The sequence below is a fragment of the Pempheris klunzingeri genome, chromosome 9 (assembly GCF_042242105.1).
Source record: "Pempheris klunzingeri isolate RE-2024b chromosome 9, fPemKlu1.hap1, whole genome shotgun sequence".
In the NCBI taxonomy this organism is placed as follows: domain Eukaryota; kingdom Metazoa; phylum Chordata; class Actinopteri; order Acropomatiformes; family Pempheridae; genus Pempheris; species Pempheris klunzingeri.
In genome coordinates this window covers 13,757,161-13,779,150 of record NC_092020.1, presented here as the reverse complement: position 1 = coordinate 13,779,150, position 21,990 = coordinate 13,757,161, and the positions used below count along the sequence as shown (strand labels likewise).

The 21,990-nt window shown below is 40.2% G+C and overlaps 1 protein-coding gene across 1 annotated transcript in view; it reads left to right on the top strand.

The window, feature by feature from the left end:
- Positions 1-1,837: 1,837 nt before the first annotated feature.
- The window catches only part of trpc7b (transient receptor potential cation channel, subfamily C, member 7b), a 44,026-nt gene continuing 23,873 nt past the window's right edge, over positions 1,838-21,990 (top strand). Inside the window, exons 1-4 of the mRNA XM_070836669.1 lie at positions 1,838-2,325; positions 6,898-7,660; positions 15,237-15,419; positions 18,722-18,886. Coding sequence (XP_070692770.1) covers positions 1,838-2,325; positions 6,898-7,660; positions 15,237-15,419; positions 18,722-18,886 — 1,599 coding nt within the window. The remainder of the gene's footprint in view (positions 2,326-6,897; positions 7,661-15,236; positions 15,420-18,721; positions 18,887-21,990) is intronic.

Here is a 21,990-nt window from a genome sequence, read left to right as displayed (position 1 = left end):
CCAAAGTCGTCTCCACCTGCTGAGGAGACTGAGGTCCTTTGGAGTGTGCAGGACTCTGCTCCGGACTTTTTATGACTCTGTGGTGGCGTCTGCAGTCCTCTATGCAGTGGTCTGCTGGGGAGGAGGGAGCACGGAGAGGGACAGAAAGAGACTGAACAGACTGGTCAGGAGGGCTGCTTCTGTCCTGGACTGCTCCCTGGACTCCATAGAGGAAGTGTGTGAGAGGAGGACATTAACAAAACTCAAGTCCATCATGGACAACCCCTCTCACCCCCTGCACGGGACTGTGGGGGCCCTCAGCAGCTCCTTCAGCAGCAGGCTGAGGCACCCACCCTACAAGAAGGAACGCTACTGCAGGTCATTTCTCCCATCAGCCATCAGACTCTTTAACAGCAGCATCACTGGCTGATGTTAACACCCTGTTTTTCCATTCATATCATTCCACTCCTTGATATTCCTGTCCATACTTCACATTTTATTTTATGATACAGTGTAAATATTCCGTAATGTAAATATTCCATAGTGTAAATATTTATTTATCATATTTATTTTGCTATTGCTTTATTTTCCAATGTTGCTTTTATTCACTCTTTCTTGTCTATTGTTGCTGCTGTAACATGTAAATTTCCCCCTATGAGGGATCAGTAAAATAAGTCTAAGTCTAAGTCTATTATTTTATTTTACAAAACTCAATAGCTAGTATGATCATAAGATGTAATCTACAAACCTCACTAGACAGTTTTGGGAACATAGACTGCATAAGTTAGAATCATTTTTTTTTTTTTACTGAAATGTAAACACCACTGAAAACAGTTTGTCATCTGTTAATTAGATTTGTTGTGATCTGTTTATGTGTTGGGTGCATAAATACAAGGATAGATCAAAGACCTGGGTTAGGACTGGTTATTGTTTGTGTGGGGGTGCAGGAAGTCTCCATTGTGACTAATGGGTCTCTGACTCTAATTACAGGACCAAACACACACACACACACACACACACACACACACACACACACAGGGATACACGCTAAGGAGTGGTATTCAGACACTGCATTATCTTCCCCTTTATATCAGACAACTTAAAAGGCCTTGCATACAGGTTTATGTAAATCTAACAAAGACGGACGGACTCAATGTATCCCAAGGTAAATACACCACTGTCGTTAGATGTGGGTTACTTTAAGTACTAATTGCTTGCTCTCTGAAGCATTAACGAGATTATGTCAGTAGCAGTAATTGGCATACAACAGGTGGGCATGTTAACCCCTTCATTCCCCAACCACCCTCTTCTCTCCCCTCCTCTGCGAGGCCAAAACAAGGAGATGCGGTCACATTGCAAACTATCTCAAAAGGGTATTGGTTTATATTCAGGTTTTATTTACCAGTAGCCTCTAGTCTCCGCTTTTTCTGTTTTTTATCTCGGTAAAAAAGTCGGTTATATGTGCTTTGTCAAGTTATATGGCCTCCTAAGTAGCCCAACAGCGCAGTTAAACCTATGTATTGCTTTGTCAGGCTGAAAACTCGTAGCCGTAGTTTGTTCTTCTCGATAGTGATAGGAATCGTAACGTAACTTTTTTTTTGTAGGTCAAAGAAGTGTGTAAATTCGGCTGTTTTGTGACGTTTGTTTTCTTCCATTTTGTGAGGAGCTACCTCCCTGCGCGCGCACTCCCGGCGCTCTCTGATTAGTGCGCGAGCTCCTGTGTAAAGGAGCAGGCTCGGCGTGTCGCTGCCGCGCGACTCAGAGGAAACTTGTGCGGTCGAAACTTTGGCAAACTACGTTAAATGTCCGTCACATAGATACAAATATTTAAAGTGTATGTTGCTCACAGATTCTTCCAATGTCTGACGAGGGAGAGGAAAGCGACAGCGGCGAGAGAGCGCATCTCTCCGAGTCTCCCTCCCCGCCTCCGTCTGTCCGTCTTCCCCGAGGATCCCCTTCCACTCGGCGGCCCCTGGACCTCTTCTCCTCCGCCTCTCCGCTGCTGGGGAACACGGACCCGCCTTACCTCGCCTCTCCGGAGTGTCTTCACCCGTCTCCAGGGGACAGGGAGCCCGTGGAGTCCCCACACTGCACACCGCCAAAGTTCCGTCAGAGCACCGGGGACACTGGCTCTCCGTTTGGTTCGCGGCAGGATGCGCGGATAGATGCGGTGTGCGACCGCTACGATGACCCGATCCCCAAGTGGAGAGGAAGAGGAGCGGCGAACGTTGAGCGCTTTCAGCACCGCGGACAGAGACTCCAGCGGGCTCCGGAGCGCTCGGACCACGGGAACCACTACTCTGCTGAGCACATCGACTCCGAGTTCAACTCCGAAACCAGGCAAACGTGAGTCATCGTTTTATATTCAACCGCAACTTTCATTCATCCACCCAGAGACGTTATAAATAAGTAAAGTGAGCAATTTGGCGGCCTTGTGTGGAGTCCTCACGCTTATTCATGAACTCTGCAATTTGTAGTTATGCAAAGAGGCTCCTGAGCGACTGTTTACAGATGACAACGCTATTCTGGGTTCAGAGAATTAAATCAGCAGCAGCTAATCCAGCAGGAATGTCAACTAGTAGAGGTCAGTTTGGAGAGAGCAGAGCAGGCTAAAGCAGCAGATTTTCTCTGCCCCTGCTGCATTCACCTGTCTGTGCAGCAAAGGGCCAATGATCGACACTCACTTGTGTCCTTTAGGGAGTACATCAAAGGGGCTAACTGTGATACAGTAGATTAGTGTCACTGGAACATCTTCAGATATTTTGCTGTGAGGCACTGCTTAGTTTGCATACTGACGTCCCTTCCCAAAATAGTAGTAAGTGCTTGCAGTAAGTGCAATAAGTTTAACTGAGTTATATTTAAACTTTTTTGCTGTTTTTTTTTAACTTAGCTTTTGCTGAAATATGGCATTCTTTTAAAATATTTGATCCCAAATGGCTGGATTGTCTGAAACTGTCTCTCTCTCTCCCCCACCTCATGCTATTAAGCTGCCTCTGTGTGGCTGATGTGGTTACAGTGTATTGTGTCCCTTGTGAATACATGTGTGTACTGCATGTATACATAAGGAAATGAAGGGTGTGTGAGTTTCAATGAATCAGTGTGTCTTGCAACTGCAGATTATGTTGTCCTTCTGCTGCAAGGGAGTACCTTGATAGGTTCTGGTGCATGACTGCATAAGCAGCAGTCATCAGGGATTGGGTGTGTGTGTGTGTTGTGTGTTAGTCTGAGTAAGAGAGAGACACTGAGCTGGAGCAGAGTAAACTACAGAACTTGGCTTGCACAGTGCATCCCCACAAGGCTGATTGGGAACCTCTCTGCCATTTTGCAGATGTGGTGTCCTATATGTTTAACTACTTCAGTGTAAGGTAAGTGCTCACAAGACCATTTGGTGGATGCATTCATGCAGCAACACAGACACAAATGGGACATAAATGGTGACACTTAATGGATATTCATGTAGCGCTGCCAGCTTAGCCACTGTATGACTATCAGATTTTGCAGAATGGCAGGCCCTAGTGTTGCGTCTTTGATCTTCCCTGTTCTCCCCCTTTGATACACCAACGTTCAGCTTAAAAGGCCTTGCATGGAAAGGAAGCATGTATGCTCTCACTGCTGCCTGACAGCAGTGAGCAGTGTGAGAGTGTCTGTGTGTGTAAAAGAGAGGACGAACATGCCTGTTTCTCATTACCAGTGAAGTATGGTGAGCAGCTCACCTTTGATCTTAAAAATTAGCAATTTACTGCTTGAAAGAGTGTCTTTGTGAGTGTGCATTTGATAAAGGAAGAGAAGAAGCAAGAGAGAGAGAGCTGAGAGTGTGAAAAATTCTGCTCATGTCTGTGTACTGATAAAGTCCCAACTCATTAGTCAAGTCTGTAAATATTCCTGCTGAGTCAAAACTCCTTTTTCACTCATTATCTTTGTTACTGATGACTTTCGTTCCAAGAGATCCATATGTGTCTAGATTGGTTTACTACCCTCCCTCGAGGTATGCTTTTCACTCATTTGAGTGCAAAGTTTTCTACATTGCATAGTAGTTCACACTGAATATTGTCTTCTTGGCTTGAAACCATGACAACATAACATTATAACAATTACTTTCTAGCTGTCAGCAAAAATTTGGACATAAGTGGTCTGACCATGGTTATTTAATGCATTTAAATAGGCAACTAATGCTCGTTTTAGACACTAGAACTCTCCAAATGCACCTTAACAAAAAAGGTAACAAATTTTTAAGTCATATTGTATAAGTCAAAATAGAGTATTTTTCTTTGGTGGGTTACCTATTTTACGAAGAGTTACACATTTTATACTTGGCAGTATAATGCCATCCAAATACACAAGTGGAATAATATAACTACAGCTTGGCTGGATAAGTCAGGGTTTCTGCAAAGGTGTGTTGTAATATAGTTGGAATCTGCAGTAGCAGTGGTGCAAGATAGTTTCTCCCTTTTGACAGTTTTGTTGTTAATAGGAGAGGGAACTGCTTGCTTGGACCGGGGTTCTGAGTGATCTGCAGCAGCCTCTGACTTGGATGCAGCATGAAAATGAGGCTTCAGTAACAAGCGAATCGATGCAGTGTGTCTTAAGGATTAGCATTTGTCTTAATCACATTGTAAGTTGCTTCCAACAGTCCACTAAAGCTAAATCAAATGAAGAGGTTGCGAACACTGCTGAGCCCACCGCAAATCAAGACCCATTTTCTACAACCAGTTGTCTGTCCGTCCGTAACAAGACAAGGAAAACCACATGCACGACTCAAAGTGACAAAATAAACACTTCATTAAAACAAAGGCAAGGGGAAAGACAGGGACAAATGCAAAACACTAAGGCTAAATTAACAAAAGGCAACTGTGAAAAAACTGGAGCAAATAGACAAAACAAAATCAAAAGGCTAAGAACAGAAATACTCAGGCCAAAAGGCACTCAAAACTAGAAACACAATACAAAAATACAACTGAAAAAACTAAGCTAGACTAATCTTAAAGTGAACAACAAAAGGAGCAAGGCAGAACTTGAGACAAAGTAAACAACTGAAAAAACCAAACCTCCAGAATGGAACTCCAACAATCGATTTCAAGGACAAGACAATGCCAAGACAATGAACATGACGAACTGGCACAGGACAATGGGAGACGCAGACAATAAATACACAAGGTAATGGGGAACAGGTGGAAACAATCAGGGAGGGGCTAGACAATCACAGACGTCAGGAAGTAAAATAACTAAAACGAGGCAAAAACAGGGTTACTACAAAATAAAACAGGAAATGACAAGACAACATGAGACGAGACAAAATACTGAACTTAACAAAATACAGGGTCATGACAACATACACAATCGTTCCTTTACTCACATATTTCCCTGCCTGTTCCTGTCTTTGTGACTGTAATTCCACACAGAAATTATGCAGGTAAATTCTATTTCAGATCAGAATCACAGACAGTTAGAGATGGATGGAGAGTCAGATGGGGAGAGATGGAAAAAGGCGATTCATTACCTGACTATAAGGTTATCGAGATGGTCTGGCAGCCAGACTGTCCCCTCATTTATGAGGAATCCTCCCAATGCTTACAAATATGTCTGTCTGTATGTGTGTGTGTGTGCGTGTGTGTGTGCGTGTGTGTGTGTGTGTGTGTGTGTGTGTGTGAGTGATTGGAACACCCTACAGCATGATACATTGTACTAAATCAACAACACAAACTGTGGCCTTAGGAAACAAATACCATTCTCACACAGTCAAAAAAAGTCAAACAGTATAAGCCTCATAAAGGCAGTATTTACTGCATGACTATTGACTATTTTACATGATGCATGTATGTGTCCACTTTCTTCAGGTAACCTGATTTTGTCAAACGTGTGTGAGAGAGGGAGACTTTGCCATCTATCATTGATCAGCAGCCTAAAGCATGCACAGCTGATTGTATTTATCGAAAATCAAGAGCTGCAGACCTTTCATACCCTTTAAACACGCACTGACAAACACACTCTCTCTGTCGCGCTCTCTCTTTTACACACACACACACACACACACACACACACACACACACACACACACACACACCATATTCTCAGTTCCACGTCCTTTAATGCCTTAGGGGAAAGTTTTCACCATAAACAGGTTTCCATTTGCACCTTTTCCTTCAATGCCTGGCCTTCTGTGCATACACACAACCCTCCACCAACACACACACAAAATAAGGAGAGTTACAAATAGCCTGAATAACAAATAACCTTACTTGATTTTTTTTTGTTTATTTTATTTTGGTGACAGGTCTTATTGTGATACTGGACCCGTTGTCATTTGTAAGGTCACTGCATCAATTCAGTGAACACTCCTCTTTTAAGATTATTCCATCTCAAGTCAACATTGTTTATGTCATACTGGAGAACTAAAACATTCTGGGTCTGGGTAATTTTCCATCTGCACCACTACAGATTTTCCATTTCCCACTTTTCATTTCAAAGCTTTTTTCTCCATGTGGTTCAGAGTGTCAGGCTGGAGCAGATACAGACATTGTGACAGATCATTGTGTTTCTACAATACAAAAGGAGTTTGTCATGCCAGAATCAATTAAGGTGACAGCTTCATTTCTGTTTTGCCAATCATAACAACTGACATGAGAAAGCTCTGCAATGAGCTTTGACCCTCATAGTTCATTGATCTGGCCGGGGACAGATATATCACTGATGTCTTGGTGGGTCAGGGGAGAACTCTATGTTGTGTTTGACCAATCCCTGTCCACAGAGGACATCTAGATGGGGAGACGGTAATTACTTTGTTTGCCTTGTTACACCACAGACAGTTTGATGGAACTAATGATACTGTCTTTTCCTCATCCCTCCATCATTTGTTCTCTTGCTCTCCACCTTTCTTTTCCTCACCCTCGATCATTTCATCATCTCCTGCACTGTCTCCAGGATGGAAACCATGCATCGTCGGCACACCACACTGAGAGAGAAGGGGCGTCGCCAGGCACTGCGAGGCCCAGCCTACATGTTCAATGAACGCGGCTCAGCCCTCACCGCAGAGGAGGAGCGTTTTCTGGATGCTGCTGAATATGGAAACATTCCTGTGGTCCGCAAAATGTTGGAAGAGTCCAAAACCCTTAACTTCAATTGTGTGGACTACATGGGCCAGAATGCTTTGCAGCTGGCAGTAGGCAATGAGCACCTAGAAGTGAGCGAGCTGCTTCTAAAGAAGGATGGTTTGGCAAGGATTGGGGATGGTCTTCTTCTGGCTATCTCCAAGGGTTACGTTCGAATTGTTGAAACCATTCTTGCCAACCCTGCTTTTGCTGGAGGTCTCCGACTGGCTTTGAGCCCTCTGGAGCAGGAGATGCGTGATGATGACTTTTACGCTTATGATGAGGATGGAACACGTTTTTCACACGACATCACGCCCGTCATCCTGGCTGCTCACTGTCAGGAGTACGAGATCGTCCACATCCTTTTGACAAAGGGGGCCCGGATAGAAAGGCCTCATGACTACTTCTGTAAGTGTGTAGAATGTGTGGAGAAACAGAAGAAAGACTCGTTCAGTCATTCACGCTCCAGGATGAATGCGTATAAGGGCCTGGCCAGTGCAGCTTACCTGTCGCTCAGCAGTGAGGACCCTGTGCTCACCGCCCTCGAGCTCAGCAATGAACTGGCAAGACTGGCTAACATTGAGACAGAGTTTAAGGTAGGGTGTTTTCTGTATTTTTGAGGGTGAAAAGGAGGGACGTCTTCTTCGGAAGACACACACACTGACGCACACAATACATTACATTTTAAAGACTTTAGAATATATCTGATGTCTGAATGATATACTTTAAATGTAAATTGAATATGATTACAGTCCTTGCATTGACACATTCACTGACATTTTAAGTATATGCGGAATACAGACAGTGCTGAATGAGTTGTAGATCCATCTCTGCCATATTTCAACCCATTCCTACCAATGATTGAACTCATCTTAAATGGATTTTCTAGTGCACTCCCAGATTTTTATGAAGCAGTCCCACACACTCATATGCTAAATACCTTTTGCCGGGATCTGTCCTGAAGGAGATTGATTGGCTCAGACCAGGGCACAACATGCCCGCTCACTTACACTGTGTGTCGGGTTTTCACAGGCTGTAAGCAGCAGCTTGAGGTGGAGAGGGAGATGATTTTCCCCCCTACTGCGAAGCTGGTACACCTATCCTGATTAGCTGACAAATGAGAGAGTGTGGAAAACATGTACTGTGACCAACTGACCAGTAGAACTGGTTAGAATCATTATGTGTAGATTGATAAAAAAAATAGTTTCTGTGAGTATATATTACAAAATACCAATCAATGCAAAAACACATGTAAAATTTAAATTACATTTTAAATTGGTCTCCCAGTCAATGCGTGATGAAATTGTGTTTTAATCACCGTTAACTACAAAGTTCAAAACTTTCACATCCTGGAAGTGATATTGATAGATTTTTAGAGGCAAAAAACATGTTTAAATAAAATATTCTAATGACTATTCTTTTTAATTTTTTAAATTACAGCTTGCTTAAAGTCATTAATTTTGACAAAGATTGAATAATCAGGAATCATCACTTCTGGATGTCATAAGTCAACTACATATTGAATTAGCCCTTTCAGCAGTCAGCGAAGTGTGAAAGATAACAAGTGGTTGAATCTTCACTGTATTTAAGCTCTGTATTTTAGCGCAGCATATTTAGAGAGATATACTACCACTTTGTTTCCAGATGTCTACAATGCTATGTTTTCTGTTTTCAGTGTGGTAAACAACAAGTAGGTCTCGCTTTGTCTCTCTGCCAAGAACACCCTTTAAAAGCCACTTTACTGGCTCTATGGCTTTGTCATTTTTGACAGTCTAATATTCCACAGGGTGTGAAAAGTGCACTTTTCTGCGTATCATCCCTTTTGTCTAAAGTTTTGGATTTACTGTAGATGATCCCCTTATATCTCACACTAAATAGCATGGACTTACCTTAATAAAGAGTCAGCTTCAGTGCAAATGCTCACTGGTAGGTGAGTCATATTAATAGATTCTAGATTTTCAATTATGTTTTTTATATTACTTATACAGTTTACAATATGTACAATATAGGACTACATTTAAAACATTTACATAATTATTACTGGTATGTTTCACTTCAGAGTTGCCAACATTGCTCAGCTCTCATTGATTACATACTGAATTTATAGTTGAGATCATTAATATAGAAAGCATGATCATATGATTGAACCAATCTGATAACAATGGTCTGATAACATTACAGTTCTTTACTTATTGGTCTTCATTTGTCCGCCCTTATGTTGATGCATGTTTTTTCTCTGGTCTCTGTTTATTTCTGTCCTTCCTTGTTAATCGATTCCTCAATTTTCTGCCCACATTCGTGTTTGTCATTCAGCCTTTCTGCTTGTCACTCTGTTTTCTGTCTCCAGACAAGTTAATGAGAAGGGCTCACCTGAGGGACCAGGTTGTGTTGGAGCTCATCTGTCTCATTACCATCTCATTATCACCCTCTTGTCTTCTCTCTTTATTTGACTCCCTGTCTGTATTCACATCACCCGCAAATTATGTTGATATTTTCCAATAATAAAAAGACAGTGTAATAGCTAACCTTTATGACACTCAAACATTTAAAAGGATTTCAGACATTATGAGATTTTTTGTTTGTGTGTCAAGTCATCATTAATACTGCACTTCTATGGTTGGATTGTCTTACCACTTGTAGTGAGATGTAACCTGAGCTCATGAGTGAAGACGGCCTTAAGGCTGGCTGCTACCAGCAGTTCACCAGCAGTTAATTTTTCTTCCAGAGTGATTAGCAAGTTGTGCTGTGTGACCCTCCAACTTTAAAAATTATCAATTATAAAAATATAAAAAAATAATAAATTCTTGTTATCTTAATCATTACAGCAACATTTGATTCTTGATTGTTTTCTGGGGTTGATGCTCTGACAGCACAGTTTGTGAATGAAACAGCTAACACTCAACTTTCCAAAGCTGGAGATTTTCACAAGCACATGTATGCAGTATGCAGTTAGTCAGTCTGTTTCTATAGATTTTTAATTAGATTTTAATTTTCCCCCACAGCTCCAACTAATGTGATTTGGGTTCCAGATTCAGTCAGATGTAACCATAAAGTACATTATGTGCCCATGTTCCCATAGACACATGAGCACATTGAATGTCATTCAACACTTTGAACAGATTGCCATTAAATTTGGTACTGAATGCACTGTTCCCCTGATGATAAAACCTAATGTTTTTCGGTTAGATGTTTATGAGGAGACTGGTAAAGGCATATCAGTGCCTCCCTAACAGTCAACATTTATCTTCAAACATCCTACTTTTCAAGACAGCCCATCAATTTCTCATAAGAGCCTCTGGACACATACACAGACACACATACAGTACACACACACCCCACATGCCCTTAGGAGATAAAAAAAAGTAAGGCAGAGGAGCGTGTTGTTTAATTTCTTAAATCCATTTCACTCTGTTCTTGTGTCATGCCAATTTTAGTTTAATTCAGTTTGAATTAAGACACGCAGTCAAAAAGAGGTAAACTAATGGTGGTGAAGTACAGTAACATAAGCTCTCAAACTCTCTCTGTCCCTCTCCTCTCCTCACCCCTCCATCTTACAGCATCCTCCCTCCCACCATGTTTGAGGCTTGGCTCATGTCCCCCTCAGTTCACTCATCTGTAACCATTCTCACTCTGCTTCACACTGCTCTGTCTCCATTTTCAATCTCACAACATTGTTGCCTTTCCTTTATCTCAGCCCCCGAGGCACAAGCCACATACCTTGAATCGTGATTGGATTTTCACATATACTGAGTGTGTGTGGTTTCCATGTGTGTGTGTGTGTGTGTGTTCCTATTGTGTGTCTTTAAACGCAAATATCATTGATAAAGATTAACACTCTTGTACATGTACAACCCTGAAGCATTGCCTTTCCCTAAATGTAAACAGACATGAGATTGTAATTGATTTTGTTCGCTTAGCAGCCTAAAGGTAACATATACCAAATGCCACTTTTTCCTTTGTGTCCCCAAAGGGCCAATATATGCTTGCTGCCATTGCTTGAATTACTTTTTAATTTGCAGAGAGTGATTGGCCTATTGACCAACTTTATCTAACATGCCATTCAGTTTAGTATTTTTTTTTCTTCAAGCCTGATGGGCCAGATTTTAAAACGTATCGCATGTGTTGCAGCTATTTGGTATTTAAGAGTACGAACATATCGTGATTGCACAAAACTGATTAGACCAGGGGTGTCCAAACTTTTTGCAAAGAGGGCCATATTTGGGAGGTGAAAATGCGTGGGGGGCCAACCATTCAGCCTGACATTTTTTGAACCATTAACATTAAATGCAAATGAAATATTTCATGAAATTTTTTTTATTGCAAATGGCATACTTTTCATGTCTTAACACAGAAAACAAATCTAAAGTTTTACCAAAATCACTCTGCCTTTCATATTTGAAGACCACATAAAAAAGGTAAAAGTCTGTCTGGAAAAAAACATTTTGAAACACATTTGAAACATTACCTATTATTCACTATGAAATGCTCACTATGAACTTCTAAATTCAAACATGTGAACAGGAAAATAACACTAACAGTTACAATTGGATAATCTTCATTTGATAACGTTACTTTAAAACCGACAATTAAGTAAGAAAGCATGGCTTTACTTTGTCGACATGTTTCGACTGCATCTGTAGTCTTCCTCAGAGCATCATCACACGCTGGATGACGCTCTGACTGTTTTCTTACTGAACTGTCGGTTTAAAAGTAACGTTATCCTACTAACAGTTATATTATACAATAGTACAAAACATTGAGGGGTATATGAATCCCTGTATTACTCGTGATCAAAAAGGAGAAAGGCAGTGTTTTTCATCATTTCAATTTTAGACTCAGATCAAATGTCAGATTTAATGTCAGATGAAACATCTTCAATTCTCCGTACCACAGTGTTACGGGCCAGGCAAACTTAACCAAACGATTGCCTTTTCTCAGGACAAATTTTCTCCACAATTTTCATCACGCAGTCTTTAATGAATTCACCCTCAGTAAAGAGTTTGCAGTGCTTGGCAATCAGCGTTGCCACCTCACAACTTCCCTTTGTGGCATTTTCATTCGATTCACGGGCTCTTGTAAAAAAGCGCTGCTGTGCTGTCGAAGCAGCTTCCAGTTGCTTCAATTTTGCGCCATGTTCGTTCCCGGTTAGCTTGTCGTTGTTAGCATGTTTCGTCTGGTAGTGCCTCTTGATGTTTGAACTCCTTGAAAACAGCCACAGTCTCCTGGCAAATTAGGCAGACACAGTTGTTTCGTATTTCAGTGAAAAAATACTCCAATTTCCATTTGTCTTGAAAGCGGTGGCCCTTGCTGTCAACTTTCCTTTTTTTATTTACAGTAGCCATTTTGACAGTGCTCTTTGACCCTTGTGACGAGGGTCAAAGTTTCCCGCGGCGAGAGTGTGGCCACAGGTCTGCTGCCATCTTCTGGTAAAATAAATAGTTTTTTGTACACTGTATTTTATACTGTGGTCAACAGTGCTGGCGGCCGCATATTATTGATTCTATAACAGAAGCTTCGGGCCGCAGGAAATTTGAACACGGGCCGCATTTGACTTTGGACACCCCTGGATTAGACCATTCAATATTCAAAGCAGACACTGTCCGAGTCATGCTAAAAACAAACTGCCTTACGAACAGGGTCAAACCTTGCAGGAATGCAAATTATGTTTATCATGCATCAAAAGCCAGTACATGCTCTATATAAACAATTCATACCTGCAAAAGTGTATACTAAAAGAAAGTGATGGTAGAACAGGTAATTTCCCATCATCCATCATCTATACCATTTATCCTTAGAGGGTTGCAGGGGGACTCCCAGTTGACATGGATGAGAGGCGTTGTGCACCCTGGACTTTGTGCTAGTAAATCGCAGGGCTGACACAGAAACAACCATTCACGCTCACATTCACACATAAAAGCAATCTAGAGTTTATTTAACCTGTATTTAACCTGCTTGTCTTTGGGATTGTGGGAGAAAGCCAGAGTACTCGGAGAGAACCCACACAAACAAGTGGAGAACTGCTGTGAGGTGACAGTGATAAACAGTGCGCCACCATGCAGCCCAGTTTTCCACCATAGTAAATGATGATTTTCCTGGGAAGGCCTGTGTAAAAGTTTTCATGAAAGTGGGCCTTATCACAGTAATCATATGTTTGGACATGGAATAAACGCAGTGTGAATGCATAATGAGAATCGTTCCATGGGGGCTCCAATCTACTGACTGTTTACCTACTCGGCCAACTTTTAGTACCAGAGGAAAGCTGGAGGGTGCAGGGAGATAGTGTAAGAAATAAGGGTGAGAAATGAGTGGCTACAAGGCAGAGGGGCAAAGAGTTGAAACTTGAACCATTAGTGAATTAACAGTTTTATCCTCTGTGCACAAGATTAAAAAAATCATCTTTTAGGGATTTTGGGAGCTCCAAAGTCCTAAAAGATGATTTTTTTTATGCCTTCACTGCATTTTTTCACAATCTTCTTCATAAGAGAGTGCAGCTGCAGTGTAAGTTTCACTCCACTAAGAATATCAATAAAAAGGTGTAAATAAGCAACAATAGAAATGTTTCTATTCAAGTGAAAATATAGGAAAAGCGCAGATCCAGCCTAGTGAAGTGTTGGCTCACGCAGAGAAAAGGAAAGCAAACACTCAACTCTGATGCATATGTTTCAATTTATAAAGATCCTAGTTTCAGTCTTCATAAGGTTGACATTTCAGTCTTAATAAGTTTAAAGAATCGCTCTGGTTTGTGCTTGTTGTCTTGTGTTCCTGATAAGGTCCACATGTGTGGGGCCTCCAAGTTGGCCTCATGTTGATTGCCTGGATTTGTAACGGCAAGCATATATTCCAGTCAGGTTATCATCCTAATGGAGGGTTTTTGTAAATGTCAGTCTTTATAAGTTGAAATATATGCATCATGGTAATGAATGTGCCATTTTCTTTGTTTCTATTCAAGCAATTCACTTTTATCAAATTTTGAAAATGTTGTGAAATAAAATGCAAATTAGTGTTTCCATCAACTGCCATTATGCAAATAGAGGGTGCAACAAGATTGCAACAGTTACAGTTGCCAAATCCATGGCACTGTGCCATGTGTTGCTTCCCATATCAACATAATTTTTCAAAATTCAAGCATTTCCATTTAGTTTTTTATTCACAAATTTAAACTGTGCATAAAATCAGGTGAATGGGAATGCACTAAATGAGCATAACAAGCTTTTATGGGTTTTAAGTGCATTCTGTAGTACAGATGACTGTTATTTCTGATAATGTACAAAATATGGGAATGTAACAAAGATGTAAATATTTTCTAATGTGAGATTTCTGAGAGAATGTTGATTCAATCTTGACTTGGATATGATGGGCCTGTGGCAACACTGATATTTTTGATATATGATATATATCAAGTGGGCTCCTACATGAGCAAATGTCACCTATAAAGACAATCTTCTCTGCGTTGGATATAAAGTCCATCCAACAATTGTTTTGTAAAGTCAAGCTAATTTATTTTCAAGATGAGCAGGTCACAAACCAAATCACAATATCATTATGTCATGACATTATGTCATTACACCCAAACTGTACTGCAAATGAGAGCAAATGTCTATATGGGGTTGACAATTCTCAAGCTCTCAACCAAAAAAAGAAAGGTGATACAGTTCATACACACAGACCAGCAGGTATGAAAAACAGGAGAAATGGTTTCAAGGCTTTACTGGCAATGGCCAAGAGATTTTTTCTTTTTGAAGTACACAGAAAACAGGTGATTTACAATGCTGTACCCAGGCAAAGCCAGGTGTCATGTGAGTTGACAGCCATGCCCCAGCTAACATGAAATAACGTGACAACAGGACACACAAAGAGGACTGGTTGATAAGAACATCTGAGGTGCATGGATGATGTGTAAAACAAGAGGGAAAAAACAGAGTAGACTAGGGGCCAGTGTAAAAAGATACAAAACTGACAGCAAAGGGGGCAACTGAAGGCAGATTCATGATTTGATGAATCTTCCCTCCCATGATACTTGTGTTTTACATGAATCAAATTGATGTTTAAATTCTGTCTTAAGTCAAATTCTTCTCCCTGCATTCTTATTTTCTGTCCTTTCTTCCATCTTTTCTCTTTCCCTGTGATTCCCCTACCCACTCAACTGTTTGTCCCCACCCCTGACTCATGCAGAATGACTACCGCAAGCTGTCCATGCAGTGCAAGGACTTTGTGGTGGGTGTGTTGGACCTTTGTCGGAACACAGAGGAAGTGGAGGCCATACTGAACGGTGATGTGGACCAGTGCCCTCCAAGCCCGTACAACCGACCCTGCCTCAGCCGTGTCATACTAGCCATCAAGTACGAAGTCAAGAAGGTAAGATGGCCGTCAACGGTATAATGCAAACAACAGTGAAATAAATACACAAACAAACCGGTATGATCGATGCCAAAACAAGGAAGTGGAGTGACCATTTTTATTGTGCAGAAAATCATAAGGGTGAGGAGGCCAAGGACGGCTATACATTGTGCTTGGACTTACACACCGGAAAACAGGGTTCATATCCCATATCATTGCTGGTTTAAATATTGCATTTCCATAAAGTTTGTGGGACTTTCAAGTAACGTATTAAAAGAAGACTCAGTGGCAGCTATGTCGTGACATTAGTCTCTAATAAAGATCATGCTCCAAAAACACTGGAACCCATGATGCAACTTGACAGCGTTTCTAGTAGGACACTCCCTGTCTGATAAATGCCCAAGTCTTTCAAAATCCCTGCTCCCAGATTGTAAAACAAGCTTTCTGTTATTAAGCTAATTGTATGCATTTGTCTTCAAGCCCAGGCAAGCCAAGATAAGCCAGATGATATCACTATGACATAATCATGAGTAATTTGTTTAGACTTTGGTAAGCCCCTTCAAAGCCACCAAAGACATTATACAACTCTTTTCACAAGCTGCACAGTGCTCCCTATGAAAAGTAAACTGATGTGAAAAATTGGTGGAGCACACCTTTAACCATAGGAGGGGATAGGTCAGAAGATGCACGTAGGTTTTGAAATGCACTGACAAACTATTTTGTTGATTTGATATGAGGACTTATTGGAAGAACTCTGCGATAATGGATTAATACATAAAAACACATTTTCACATCACATTACAAAATTCCTATCCACATCCTGTTTTGTTTAGGATTATTGAGTTATTTGGGTTTATTGTAATTGATAGATGTCCATAAATATAAAGTGCAATATAAATGTTTTTTTAAATGTTGGTTTTAAACATTTCCTGGAAAGTAAATTAGATATCATATGTGCCATAATTCAATAATATGTCTTGAGTACATTAACATGGAAGAAAAGCCAAAGTGTGTCACAGAAGTGTTTTTCATGTGACTTGTAATTTTTTGCACATATTATATGTTTGCATATTTTCCTGCATGGGGCCTTGGGGAGTCTAATGTAAACAACAAACTGGCCTCTGTGTTAGAGAGTTAATCCTTGCTGAGCAGAGCTGTTCTTACAAAATGTCAAACCAAATCCCTTTTCCCCATTTCCCCCAACCGAACTCTCTCTCACGCACATACACGTTTGACCTTCATGTGCTGCATGTTTTCTCTAATCAGGTATATCCCAAATGTGTGTGTGTGTGCATGTGTGGATGCTTGTGTATGTGTTGGGCTGTACACAGCCAGTTTGAGCCTGTGTTTTTATCCCATACAAGAGACCTCGACCTGTGCTCTGAGAGCTAATTACGCAGGAGGCAAGCAAAGACGGAGGAATAGATTTCCATGGAAACCAGGTGGAGCATGACTGCATGTTGCCGGGAGAGGCAGGGTTCATGTCACGGGTCACTGGGTTGATAGACTGGTGACTGGACACCAGTAGGAAACTATGCTAACTACGATTTTAGTTTGCAATGGTTATGGCTGTTTGCAGTTTCCTTCTGGACTTAGAAATGATTAAATGCACCTATTCACATTGTGCATGTGCGCACTTCGATCGGCGAATGGGAGCAGAGGATGTCATTTGTCAGCTCAGATAAATGCCTCTTGAATGTGATGTCCGATGCTGATTGGTGAAGGGGGTGGGAATGATTGATGAAGGGAGAGAGAGTAATGAAAATCAAGGGAGAACAGGTGTGACCAGAGGTGACCTGTTGCTTAGATCTTAGATGTAAACGAAAAGCAATACACAAACAGAGTTTGATTGTTACACTAGATGACCTCCTAGGGAGCATCGATCACTCTGTTGTCCACATCCTTCCTCCAGCTGGAACAAAAACATCCATCGTCTCCTTCCTCACCAGACCAGTGGTTGCTTTCATTTATCACTTCCTCTATTGGAGTAAACTCGTCAACAGATGCTGAAATGCCAGGCCAAGCCTTATCTAATAAAGCAAATATGCTTCAGAAATGAATGTAAACACTTTGTACTTTGTAATTGCTGCCTGCTTTCTTTTGCGTACTGTATGTTAAATGGATTTCCAAACCTGCTTGTTGGCATTTTTTTCATTTCAAAAGAAGCCATGTGGTAGTTGTGGCTACAAATGTGTTGTGAACAATATATTTTGATTGTAGTGAATACACAATAGATGTGCCCTAAATAGAAAAGCAGCCTGCATGCGCAGCCACTCTGGAATACCCTGAATATTAACATGAAGAGAAGCCATCTTTTGTATTGGCATAACTCAAAAGCACAGGAAAGTACCATGTGAAGCATTGGTACTTTTCTCAATAAAGTTAGTAATTGGTTTAACTCAATTAATTCAATCTGCTGATCTTGGCATTGAAATTCAAACAGTTTTGGTGGGACATAATTAATAGAAAGATTGTTCAAAAATGCTGGTTGGATTCCAAAAACAACAAAATTGTGAAGAAATGATGAAATGCTGTCTAGTATAGAGAACACTTCCTTCAACATATCTGTAACCTGTTTGTAAAAGATAATACAATCATGGTATCCCATGAAAAGAAAGATTGTCAGAGGTAAATTCCACAACACCATATTCTGGCTTGTGCCATTTTGAAACTACTATTGATATGTGTTAATTCTGGAGTGTTGTGTCTGGCATATTATACAGTAGTGGAAGAAGTATTAAGATCATTAGTTGTACTTAATAAAAGTAGTAACATCACAATGTAAAAATACTTCATCAAAGTAATAGTCCTGCATCTACAAATGTACTTCTAAGTAAAAACCAAATGTATTGTCAGTGTTGAAAATTAAGCACTAGTGTAGATTTGCCCCTTTCAGAGTGTCATATATAGATTTTATATCACTGGATCATTATTAGTGATGCATGAGCCTGTTAGCAGCATTTTATTTTGTGGGTTTGTTTGTTGTAAAAAGGCTCCAAAATAGTTTGTCAGATCTGATTTTTATACTCAATATGCTGTATGTTCAATATTGAACCCCAAGATAACTATGCATCAGTCCGTTAAATAAGCCACCTATTTATCACTACTGGGCCATTTAGCATAGTTGCCAGAGATATATTGTCACAATGTTTGCTCAATGTGCTGCTTTGTAAAATTCTTAATGTTTAATGAAGACATGGTGAGAAAAGCAAATTAGTATTGCTTCTCTGAAAATGAAGAATTGCTCACCTCTTCCTTGCCCTCAGGTCTCATCTCGTCTTCCACTAATGTACATTTCTTGTCCCTGACCCTCTCTCCAGTTTGTTGCCCATCCCAACTGTCAGCAACAGCTGCTGACTATCTGGTACGAGAACCTGCCCGGTCTGAGGCAGCAGTCCATCGGGGTGAAGTGCTGGACTGTGCTGGGGGTCACCGTGGGTCTGCCCTTCCTGGCTATCGCCTACTGGATAATGCCATGTAGCAAGGTATGAACACGCATGTACACGTACACAAACAAGCAAAATACACCAACTGTTTTGTCAAACATTCCTACATTCCTCTGATCTTTGGCACTTTAGCACCCATAAAGTTAACAGATTAAGCCACATATTAAAATCATGTTGTTTGGAAAGTTTTCATAACATATAATTTACAATAACAACACAGAAAAACACTTCCTCATGCACAAATCTTTCAGGTTCAGGGTCTCAGGGGATGATGAATATGTGGCCAAATGCATGGCCATCCATGCACTAGTTGTGAAGATATTTAATTCTGGACAAGTTGTTGGAGAGACGGACCAAATGAGCAGCATGGCTAAAAACATAGCAGATTTCCGATTTAAAGAGCATTGTATAGTCACCATTTGATTATGGTGCCCTGAGGCCACATAACTATGGGGTTAATACCCCATCAAGCAAATTATAATCTGTAAAGTGATGCAATATGACAAGTAGGCCACACACATATATACACTATACACACACACACACACAAACAAACATACTCACACATGAGCTGTGTGCAGTTGTGTTCAACAACCTGAATAATCCTGTACCTCATCATCAAGTGGTGATTGTGTGTGTGTGTGTGTGTGTGTGTGTGTGTGTGTGTGTGTGTGTGTGTGTGTGTGTGAGTGTGAGTGTGAGTGTGTGTGTATGTGTGTGTGTGCTCGTGCACTAAGGTAGATTCAGAGACAGTGTTGAGGACCCTTGTGTGATTCATGTCAGGTGTGACTGATGAATTAGTCATTTTGTAGACTAAGACAGGAAGGATGGAGAGCAATAAGACTGTGAGCCAGACATGGATTCAATCATGTTACCTGCTTTTTTTTATCTGCTTCTGATCTCACTGTGTCACATAAACACCTGAGCATGTTCATTTCCATGTGCGAGTGTGTATTTGTATGTTGTGGTGGAAAATTGTCTGCAACAAACTCAACACATATGAAGTAATGCACAAAAGACAGATGGTTGAAGATTAAAAAACAGCCTTGTTCACAAGGAACTTGAAGTCAGAGGAAAAGCATCTGTCTCACTGAAGACATACATTAAGCATCTTTTATAGCCTCCAACAAACAAAGGACCCCTTATGAGAGACAACGCCTTGTAGAGGCTCATGGGTCATTCAGAAGACGTGTCTCCATACAATTATCTGATACAAACTGCAACAACATGTGACAGGTATATGATATTTTCTGAAGACATGCAAAGTCAGATACAGTTCAGTACAATACTAAGCACAATAAGTGAACAAATGACAAGATGATTTACTTTCATAATGTGCGCGCAGATGTATACACATGTTTATCTATGATTATATCTGATTATGAACCAGTGGGCCTGTGTTCCACTGTTTTAACTGTATTATTATTATTATTATTATTGTATACATATACTGAAAATAGACTAATAGAAAATAAATGTGAATAATGTTTTTTGGATGCATGCTTAATAACAGCAACTTAGTGGAGATAAAAGGCATATTAAATATTTGGTAATGAAACAGATGAAGACAAAGTGAATCAGAGAAACACAGCAAGATAGACATTTCAGAGAGGAAGCTTTGATGCGTTTTGGTTAACTGTGTGTAATAAGCCCTCCTACACCTGGCACTAATCATGCATTTTTCTCTGCTCACATTATCAATTTCTCATCTCTTACAGCTCATAATATTCTCAATTTTTACACCACCACAACAAACCATTATCAGAACCACAAACCGTATTACATTTCATATCAGCAGGGAGAGATGAAGAAGATATTGATATTTTATTTTGCTTTGGAGGTGGTGAAAAACAGATGCTGTATTTGATATTGAATGTTTCTTATTGATTGGAAAGGGTGAAAATTATGAAAACATGCAGATAGATTGATGGCACACATTTTGGATGATGAACCCAAGAAATCTTTTCAGTCTATCCTAAGTGACAGGAAAAAGATGAAACAGAATAAGAGGGGAAAAAAGCAATCGGTAAAAACTTGCATGGGAATGGCTGGCAGGATACCATGCTCCTAGAACAAGCTTCATGTTTAAGTCAGGGAATATAGATTTCTGTAGCACAGCATGCAGCTTCTCCAAGGAGCCAACTGGTTTCATGTAATTTATTTTCGAAATATCACTGAATTAATTAGTGATTAAGTGAGTGGTGGAAAATAAGTAAGTACATTTACTCAAGTCCTGTACCTCACTACAATTTTGCACCATTTACTCTACTACATTAACATTAAATACAGTATATTACATTACACTACACTTTTCTGTGTGAAGGAAGGCAGGAAAGAGGAAAAGGACAGAAAGAAACAAGGAAACAAAGAAGGGAGATCAGAAAAGAAAGAAGAAAACAAAAGAAGGAAATAAAAGAAGGATACATGTAAAGGAAACAACAAAATGAGAGAAACAGGGAAACAAAAGGAGGAAAGAAAACAAGAAAGCAAAGGTAAGTAAACAAAAGAAAGAAAGTCAAGGAAACAAAAGAAGGAATGGAAACAAGGAAATGGAACAAGGGAATAAGGAAAATAAAAAGGAAATGAAAGATGGGAATAAGGAAACAAAAGAAGGAAACACAAGGAGTCTAAAGGATGGAAAGCTAGAAACAATGAACAAGCCCCCACTGATTGGGTTTTTGATTATTTCTTTTAATTTATATCTGAAGATTTCCATTGGTTCTTCCCCAGGATCTCTTTTGCCTTTTTCTTGGTCTTTTTTCCCCTTTTTCTCACTAGTCTCGTGGGAGGTTCAAACCGAGGTCACTACGAGAAAAAAATTCAGTCAATGCACATGGGTCACAGTCCATTCATCATTGATGCAATGACTGGACATCATTGAATAGTCCTTTTGGATTGAAAAGCTTTTCAATAAGGAAGCAAAAATTGTATCACTAACAAAATATTAGACTTAGAGTTTAATAGGTGGCTGCAAGTTCGATTGCTGACCAATTAAACAGTCTGTAGTGGTGATTGTTTTGTCTGTGTATGAGTTTCAGAGAGGGAACTGGCAAGAAGGAAAAATGAGAACAGATACCTGAAATGTACACATTTAATTCAATTCAATTCAATTCAATTCAATTTTATTTGTATAGCCCAATATC